Source organism: Tarenaya hassleriana, unplaced genomic scaffold (assembly GCF_000463585.1).
Source record: "Tarenaya hassleriana unplaced genomic scaffold, ASM46358v1 Cleome65, whole genome shotgun sequence".
Classification (NCBI taxonomy): Eukaryota; Viridiplantae; Streptophyta; class Magnoliopsida; order Brassicales; family Cleomaceae; genus Tarenaya; species Tarenaya hassleriana.
Window position 1 is genome coordinate 74,133 of NW_010969032.1, and position 8,837 is coordinate 82,969.

An 8,837-nucleotide genomic window follows, 5' to 3' on the forward strand; every position below is an offset into this window, starting at 1 on the left:
TATGTAAGATGCGTTCATGGGTTTGGTGTAATGGCCGTCGGCCCCGACCACTGTGAGGTTGTGGTCTTTGATTGCGAAGAAGAGGATTATGTTCATGGGAAAGAGCAAAACGACGCATCAACCATCTCCAGTCCGACGAATTGGAACCACAGTTTGAAATAATTTAGGACCAAACGACATAGATTCAGACAAGCAGGAGAAGGGGAAACACCTTGAACATCTGATCAGAACGCTCCAGAACCTCATCCGCTAAACGCATCCCGAACCAGGAACCAAATGTAAACCCCGTCTGGAATAACCTGCGAAGCAGGAACAGGGGCTTCTTCCTATAAATCCTAGCGATCCTGGGGACACTGTACTCGGACAAGGAGTCGGCTTCATCGGCGCTGAGACGGAACAGGTAACCGGATCTATCCGTGAAGCTGTCGACATCTCTAGAGGCGGCGGAGACGGCAGCGGAGCTCACTCTGGCCGGCGAGGAGACAAAGAGGGTGGGATTGGCGGGAAACGAAACGACTGGCGGAGAGGAGAGCAGAAGCATCTCTTCGAGAGGAGAAAAGTTTAGGCGAATTGGATCGGAGTGAGAAACATTCAAACTGATTTGAGGCAACGTATCTTCTTTTTATATATATATATATATACGCCTGGAGATGGGAAACACAAAAGGCTGTATCTGCGCTCACGTCATTTCCGTTGCCATCTCTTTTGTCGCCGGATTTTCTTACTGGACAATTTATGCGTCACACATCTTGAGCCACTCATTCCTTTCCGTCCTTATTATCTGCGTTTTATTTCGAAATCAATAGACCACATAACATATATAAATGATTTGGAAAAATATCTACGAAGGTCTCTTGTCCTTTTCTCATACCAATGCTAATTCAGAGACTGCACACCTCTATGCAGAAGTTGCAAAACAAAAACTCTACGTGGATTTTGATTAGATTGGGCCAAGCTATGCAGAAGGCCCATCCAAGCCACACACTACAAGGCCTTGGGCCCAATACATCAAACTTCACCTCACATTATCTCACAATAGACATTATCAAGACAAGTCCCGATCCCTCTATTGGGTCTTGCTCTTCATTTCACAATAGACATAGTATATATATGATTTGTAAATAGTTTTTTTTTTTTGGGTTCGCCTTTATTCACGCTGCGTTCTTTCATCCCATGCCATTAACGTAATCGAATCCAGAATCTTGAAATAATTGACCACTGGACCAACCCTTAACGAATTGAGAATAAATAGTTTGCATAAAAATGCACTTGAAAACATTTGTTGGCACACCTTAACGTATAATATTATTGTAGCATAACAAGTATAGAACAATGTGTATCGACATATTAGTTACAATATAGTAGGAACACGAAATCATAAACATGTAGTACTATATATATATAGTATAGTAAGCAACAAATTAACAAGTTGGCATGTGAGGCGGTGGAGGCAGTAACGTTTCGTTTGGGAGCTTTCCATTCGCAACGATGAAGACAGTCTCCATCCCCCACGTTTGATGCCTGTCCAAATGACAGTGCATGAACCACACTCCTACGTACACCACGCACCAAAAAAAAACACATTAATGCGATACATTAAATAATTATATATAATCAAAGATGGGAAATTACGTAATAAATACCGGGATTATCGACTTTGAATCTGACAGCGAGCCATCCGTTCTTGGGCACCGTAACCGTGTTCCTATACGGAGGATCGATGAGATTGTAGTTGGAAGGATCCGTACGTTCATCGTAGTTTCCGAACCCGTAGCCGACAATGTAGAAGCTGAAGCCATGCAGATGCATGGGGTGATCGATTCCGGCGACCAAGTTCGTGCCCTGAAACACAATCTCAACCTCTTCGGCGAAATCCAGAGGTACCACCTCAGTCGCCAGCCTCGACGTCTCCAAGAAGAGAGGAAGATCTTGTGCCGTGAAGTTGAAAACCAACGGTGGAAACGTCGGAAACATCGTTCCGAAAACGCCGGTGATGTGGTAATAGTAAGCTCGTAGTATGTCAATATTGTTGGGTGTGACGAACGTGATGTTGTTCAAGCTTGCCGCTAATCTCGACCCGTTGGGACCCTCGCACGACGAGTTTGCGGGGCACTGGAAAAGGTTTAGCGATATCGTCGAGATTATCTTACGCGATATGTTTTGGGGAACACTTGACGGGTGATCGTCCGAGTTTAGGCTCCTGATGTTGCCAAGAAACTCGAAAGTAGCGTTTGTGTCGTTGTAAAATGGAAGATAAGGAAGGTCAGGAGGATTCGAGAGAGAGGGTTTTCGAGGGTGGTGGTAACGCAGGATTCCAGCGGTTGTGGAGTTGGTGAAGCTGACGTTAACGCCGGTGGAGTAAGCCCTGGCGGCCATGTAATAATTGCGTTTGGGGTTCTGATCGGCGTTTAGTAAGACGTCTAGGGTTTGGCCGGGGGATATGACGATGTAAGATGCGTTCATGGGTTTGGTGTAATGGCCGTCGGCCCCGACCACTGTGAGGTTGTGGTCTTTGATTGCGAAGAAGAGGATTATGTTCATTGCTGCATTTACCATCCGTAGGAGAGACTAGTAAAGGATAGAAATTCCAGCAGAGTGCCACTTTACAAATTTGAACAAACTCCAAACCTATATCTGATTTAAGGACGTTGAATTTTACATCAAAAGGATATAGAGTGTGTGTATTATTATTAGTATGTTAAAATGTAGGTATTTAGAGACTAAAATTATGCACGATGACTTAATGGTTTTTAGTAATTGGATTTGATTTAAATGATTTTAGAGCTGAATTTCCAAGAACAAAAATACAGAACAATAATAGTAACTTCTTCACATACATACATACATACATACATACATACATACATACATACATACATACATACATACATACATACATACATACATACATACATACATACATACATACATACATACATACATACATACATACATACATACATACATACATACATACATACATATATATAGAGAGAGAGAGGAGATACCAGAATCGGAGCAAGGATACAAGAAGCCGGGATGTCCATTGATGGTGAGAGCATCGGAATCGTTTGGTGCTCCTCCTGTACTCGTGAACAGCTCGACCACTTCTCTCACATCTTTCTTCCACCACTCCCCTGTCCGAATATTCTTACAACCCGTCAAAAAAACTTATCTTATTTTGCTTCACACATAAAGTATTAGACAATTCTTTTGTGGAGTGCATTAAACCCACGTTCGTATATACACGAGATGTTCACGATCCACTTAATAAAGGAAACAAGGTGTTTGTGGATTAACTAACCTAAGACGATGGGGACTTCATGGTGGGGTTTGGGGAAAGGGAGGGGTTTTCCCGGGGAGGGATATACAAAGATAGCGCCGTGGACGGTGGCGCGTGACCAAGAGTTGTGAGCGTGCCACCAAACCGTCCCTTCTTCTGTGGAGAATATCACTTTGTACGTAAAACTCGTCCCGGGTTTGATCGGACACTGAGTTATGTACTCCGGTCCGTCCGACCACGGATTCCTCGGCTGTCCTACCCCATGCCTGTTTGTAACATTACACTCAACATTATATTAATTATCGTAATATTTTTATCACAACTCCTGGTGTGTATATATATATATATATGATCCAAAACTCATACGTGTGAATGTAAGATATGAAAAAAAGAAAGAAAGAAAAGACGTTTCTTATGACTTACCAGTGAAGAGTGACATTGTCGCTTGCTCGGTTAATAACGTTCACGAAAATAGTTTCTCCTTTGTGAACTCTCAAGGTCGGCCCAGGAAATTTACCATTCACGGTCATAATCCTCTTGGAGCTGCACAGTTTCTTGTACGGGACGTCCTCCACCTGGGACCATCACCATTCACCACGTACGTGTCTCATACCAAGTCTCCAATTATTACAAGAGCAGTTAAGGAAGGTGCAATAATATTACCACAAAAGTGTATTCACGATGGGCCTCGCAATTGCTAAGGGAAAGAGCTTCGCTGAGCAGTGACATTTTTTCGGGAAGTTGTATACAAGCCATCTGTGTATCTCCTTGTGTATATATAGACATACACACACTGCACTTGTAACCAAAGGAGCCGAGGAATTTGGATATACTCTTTATTTGCGAGGGAAAAAGCCGAAATCTATATATTACCCCTTTTGAATGTAGCCCATAAATCTATCCATAGTACCCCTTTCGTTAAGAGTTTTGGTCTTACATTTTGTTGAAGACTTTTCGACACATGTACGAATTTGTCATATTGACAACGGTACGGGAGTAGATCAATGACCGGGGCGAAGAGAGATGTCAATCCAATAACGCATAATTTACGAGGTGCAAGTAGACAAAATGTCACGATCGAAACACTCTCTTTTAGGGTAGCGTAAAGGTATATCAAAGTAATAATATTTATGGATTGCCATGGTTTCATATCCATACCTTGAATGCATGTTATGTTAGTTTACGTAATTCATTTGGTGAGACAAACTGTATTTTGCGTAGAGTTTAAAAAACTAAAACACACACACACATTGCTTAATTAGACATCACCTGAAAGGTTTCTTACGGGTCATTACAAGATACTCTTATTTTGTATTTGACATTTTCAAACATAATATATATGAATGCTAAAAGAAGTATGATATAGTGCATGTAGATGTAGGCAAAAGCAAAAGAAAAACTGTGAGATTGATAGAGGAGTGGTTGAATTTCCCGAAAGAAGCATGTTCAACTACATTTGAGGGCTACTCAAGCTATTTTTATATATATAATCAACGCTATCATCATAGCCATAGCCATGCATGCATGCATGCATTCATGCGTTCCATAGGATTCCCCCAAATAAACCTTTCTTTAACATAGATCCATTTGGAGGGGAAAAGACAACTAATGAATGGGCTGAATCCCATCATCACGATTACTCATAAGCGGAATACTATGATGAGACGCTTCAACATGCAAATATAATGTCATCTCTTCTCTCCCATACATCCAATCGTCTTTTATCCAATTATATATACACACATGTATGTGTATATATATATATTATGATTATGATTGAAATAGAGGATTAGTGTTGTTTGTTGTTTCAATCAGAACGGAAGAGTTGGTAAAATAGTAACGCTCCTCACCCCCATTTCCCCAATGGAACGCGTCACGTAACACAAATCACAGATATGTAGTTTTTTTTTTTAAATTAAAATTGGAGGTTTGATTAGATGAATTCCTAATTCCCGAGCAAAAATTGATAAATTTCGAAAGTTTAGGGTCATCAAATATTTTATTAAATTTGGGATGTAATTGGAAGAATAAGAAATGTCAATGAAGAAGAACCGAAAGAATGAATCCATCATATGCATGCGGCCCCCGATACACAGAGGAGCCATTTCTAATAAAATCATTATTTATTATTTATTTTTTGTTTTTGGAAACCTCTTCCGAAAAAAAAAAACATCCACCGATCTTGCCCGTGGAGCTCCGGAAAGAACCAGAAAGCTATTGTGCGGTCGATCCAGGTACTTCCGTTCTTCTGCTAGTCTCCGAATTTGTGCGTATTCCTTCCAATCTATTATGGTGGAAATTTTTGATTCATCTTAATCTCTCCGAGCCCTGTGATTCAATTTGGTGTTGCTGTTTGAATTCTATCCTGTCATGGCGGTGTTGACTCTAAATCGATGTTTTCGAATTCTTTGACAGAGAGGATCGGACCATCATCCATGCCACTGCTGCCACCGCTGTCAGGAAACCGCCGTCGCAGATTAGGTCTGGTGTTCTTCTGTTTCTTGATTTTTTTCTCGATCGGTTTTGGTTCGATTTGAAACCAAATGTCTCGATGGGTTTGCTTTCTCGCTGAGATTTTCATTTCCGTTTCTAATTCTGAAATCCGAACTGAGCACAGATCGTTGAGGTTTTGGGCTTTGAATCTCCGCCTGCCATCTTCGGGAAAATTCGACGGACGTCTTCGGGTTTTTCGTCCCCTCGCAAATCCGGTGGTGAGTTCGGGCGAATCTGAGTTCTCTTTTATTCTCTTGTTCTCCGTCTCTGTCAGGTAAACCGAGTTTGAATTTAATCTCTGACCTTTTATTCAGACAGCTGTTTTGTTACTTAGGCTGAGGTTTTGGCTTGGTTAGTTGGTTCTGAGCTACTTGTTCCTTGGCTATCCGGTTTTTGGGTTTATTGTTGACAGAGGAATTAGAACATTCAGAGTAAAGTCTTTGGGATTAAGATTTGTTTCATTCATTTCTCTGTATCTCAGGTGCCGTCATAGTCTAGCTTTGCTTGATCGCCATCCTACTTCCGTTGTCAATTTATGGTGTCTTGTGCTCTAAGATTTTGACTTTGTTCTCTGTTACGTGATTGATTTCTCTTAGCTAGTTATTCGATTATTTTGCCTATTTGATTGCATTTCTTTGTCTGTGTCTAGATCTGGATTGTGGACTGTGCTGCTACTTGTCTTCATTCCCAATGCTTGGAAACTGGAATATTTTTGTTTATTGCTTTCTCATCCTTCTTTTCTCACAATAGCACTAGTTTCTCCTTGTCTGTGCTCTTTTATTTGTCTTGCTGTCTTGCTTTTTCTGGTAAGTCACGGTTTCTTTTTTCTCTTGTTTCATATTTTCTGTTAGTTTGGGGTTCTGAATTTCTTGTCAGATAGCGTAAGTGGGGCTCGGGCTTTCAAAGTTTGCACGAAAGGAATTTGATGACAAATAGTTGGAAACATTAGGTGTTGTGATGGGTAGTAAGTGTGCTAAAAAAATTTTAGAAGAAAGAAGTTTGGTGGTGTTGATATGGATAATATGATTTGCTGTATAATATATGAGATGCATATCAGATGCTTGAAGAAATTTAGTTCAGTGTGTTAAAACAGGTGTGTTTTCCGCTGCCTATGCTCATCATCATACATTGAATCATTTCTTTGTTTATGTTTGTTGCTGAATGTGAAATCCATCCGATTTTTGTGTTGATTTGGTTTATCATAAGGCTTTTGTCAAAAATAAAATGTAGACTATTTTCTTTTGGTTCTTTGACTCAAGGCTGCTATCGGGGTTTATCATTTGCAAGATATCGCATATGTTGGGAATCATCTTTTCTTTCTGTTGCTGAATATTGAATATGTCTGGTCATCTTAATTGTTTGATTATTTTTTCCATGAGATACTGGATTCCGAAAAGATAACCATATATGTGATTCTGATCATGATCACCACTAACAGATCTTTAGAATGGCTAGTGAACTAAAAGAATATAGTCCAAAATGCTCTACAGTTACAGATTTGCGGCTCTGAGTACCATTAACATTTTTTCTTGTTTCTCTGTTTCTCTGTGTCTCAGTCACAGACTTAAAACACCTTCTGATGTTTATAGTCAGAATCTGATGCATCACTGATAAAAAAAAATGAAGTTTGTTGCTTCATTTCTCTGATAGTTTAAGATATAATAGTTTCTTCCATTGTTTTAAACATTTTCGTGGACTAAACTCAACTATTAGCTTTTGACGAAACATGAATTTCTGTTTGTGTTTTATGGAAGAATAAATCTGTGTTTGCTGATGTAGCATTTGGGTTTCGGTTCATGGGTCACTTTCAGTGTGCATTCTAGAATGCCTTTCATTGGTTGATGATATACTTCTAGATTTCTGCTTTCTAGTAGGGGAGACTTCTCAAATTTTACAATGATCGGTCAATAACGACTTCTTTTAAAATGCACTGTTAATCTTTCAATTTCATTTAGATTCATCTATTGAAGTTTACCGATTGCGAGATGTCTCTTGCTTACACGATCCTGGAGATAAACCAAGTTGAGAATGGAAATCAGCACTGCTCGAGCAGTGCATGAGGAATAATTGTTCCGTAGAGTAACAATGGATGCAAAATCACACATGAACTATGGGAAAGTTGTCGTTTCATAGATAAAAATAAAATCAGGTTCACCCTTTGTGGTAAGATCAGAGACAGGATAGTTTTGGATATAGAGTTCATACTTTCTGGTCTTGCCAATGATATCTTTTTTGTTATTGCTGTTAGGTTATTAGGGGTGCTGACCAGATTCTATCGTTGATTTTTTGCACAGTCCTTCACGTTACAGCTTTGGCCCTTCTCATGTTCTTATAATTGGTTTGTGAATCCAGATCTTATTGCAGAGACGACATACATTTCAGAATTGGAGTTCTTGAATAAGGTGATTGTGCAAGGATGATGGTGGAGGATCTGGGCGTGGAAGCTAAGGAGTCGGCAGTACGGGAGGTGGCAAAGCTTTTGCCGTTACCTGAGCTTTTGCAGTCGATTTCTTCCATCAAGGCCGATTATATTGCACGTCAACAGGTTTGATCTTCGAAATTGAAGTCAGAACTAAATTGGCTTTCGGATTTTCTCTCGGAATCGAATCAGCTGCTTATGAATGATTTCCATGGTGTTTGACGGTTCTCTAGATTGAATTTGGTTGGTTTTTGGATATTCTTTTGTGCCTTGTATGCTGAATTTTGCTTTCAAGTGTGATAACTTCCTGGGAATGGGTGTTGTTATGTTCAGGCCAATGATGCACAGCTTAGTACCATGGTTGCTGAGCAGGTAAACCTTTGATCTAGTCTTGCTTATGTTTAATTATTTTTGCCGTGGAACCTTTTTTTCCTTAAGTGAATATACAACCGGCAGGTTGAACAAGCTCAAGCTGGGTTGGAGTCGCTCTCCTCATCTGAAAAAACGATTAATCAGCTTCGTGACAACTTTGTTTCTATTGAGAAGTAACATTTCGAGCAAGAAATCTTTTATCATCTGTTGTCTAATCTCCATGGGTTTCTTACACCTGCACTGTTTCTGTCACAGACTTTGCCAGGAATG

At 40.0% G+C, this 8,837-nt stretch overlaps 3 protein-coding genes across 5 annotated transcripts in view; 1 reads left to right on the forward strand and 2 right to left on the reverse strand.

The window, feature by feature from the left end:
- Positions 1-757, reverse strand: part of LOC104800100 (uncharacterized aarF domain-containing protein kinase At1g71810, chloroplastic) — a 6,599-nt gene extending 5,842 nt beyond the window's left edge. Inside the window, exon 1 of the mRNA XM_010522815.2 lies at positions 212-757. Within this exon, the coding sequence (XP_010521117.1) occupies positions 212-541 (330 nt within the window). The 5' untranslated portion in view covers positions 542-757. The remainder of the gene's footprint in view (positions 1-211) is intronic.
- Positions 758-1,298: 541 nt separating this feature from the next.
- LOC104800224 (laccase-15) lies at positions 1,299-4,012 on the reverse strand. Its single transcript, XM_010522991.1, has 6 exons — positions 3,947-4,012; positions 3,707-3,858; positions 3,305-3,549; positions 2,974-3,137; positions 1,644-2,568; positions 1,299-1,552 (listed from the first exon to the last, which is right to left on the reverse strand). The coding sequence occupies exons 1-6, from the start codon at positions 4,010-4,012 to the stop codon at positions 1,422-1,424; spliced, it is 1,683 nt and encodes a 560-aa protein (XP_010521293.1). The 3' UTR covers positions 1,299-1,421.
- A 1,365-nt stretch (positions 4,013-5,377) lies between these two features.
- The window catches only part of LOC104800101 (exocyst complex component SEC6), an 11,104-nt gene continuing 7,644 nt past the window's right edge, over positions 5,378-8,837 (forward strand). The window contains exons 1-7 of one of the 3 annotated variants that reach the window (XM_010522817.2): positions 5,378-5,517; positions 5,699-5,764; positions 5,901-6,050; positions 8,129-8,321; positions 8,529-8,567; positions 8,652-8,740; positions 8,823-8,831. In XM_010522817.2, coding sequence (XP_010521119.1) covers positions 8,193-8,321; positions 8,529-8,567; positions 8,652-8,740; positions 8,823-8,831 — 266 coding nt within the window. In that variant the 5' untranslated portion in view covers positions 5,378-5,517; positions 5,699-5,764; positions 5,901-6,050; positions 8,129-8,192. Of the gene's footprint in view, positions 5,550-5,698; positions 5,765-5,900; positions 6,051-8,128; positions 8,322-8,528; positions 8,568-8,651; positions 8,741-8,822; positions 8,832-8,837 lie in introns of all 3 variants that reach the window. The other 2 variants (XM_019200907.1, XM_010522818.2) reach the window with 2 other exon arrangements.

Excerpts from the sequence above, each read along its gene's own strand:
- LOC104800224 (XM_010522991.1), bottom strand. The coding sequence starts at position 4,012 with ATGTCACTGCTCAGCGAAGCTCTTTCCCTTAGCAATTGCGAGGCCCAT. Across the intron at positions 3,859-3,946 it reads ATCGTGAATACACTTTTGTG|GTGGAGGACGTCCCGTACAA; the intron begins GTAATATTATTG and ends TGATGGTCCCAG. Across the intron at positions 2,569-2,973 it reads CTCTATATATATGTATGTAT|TCTCTCCTACGGATGGTAAA; the intron begins GTATGTATGTAT and ends ATCCTTTACTAG.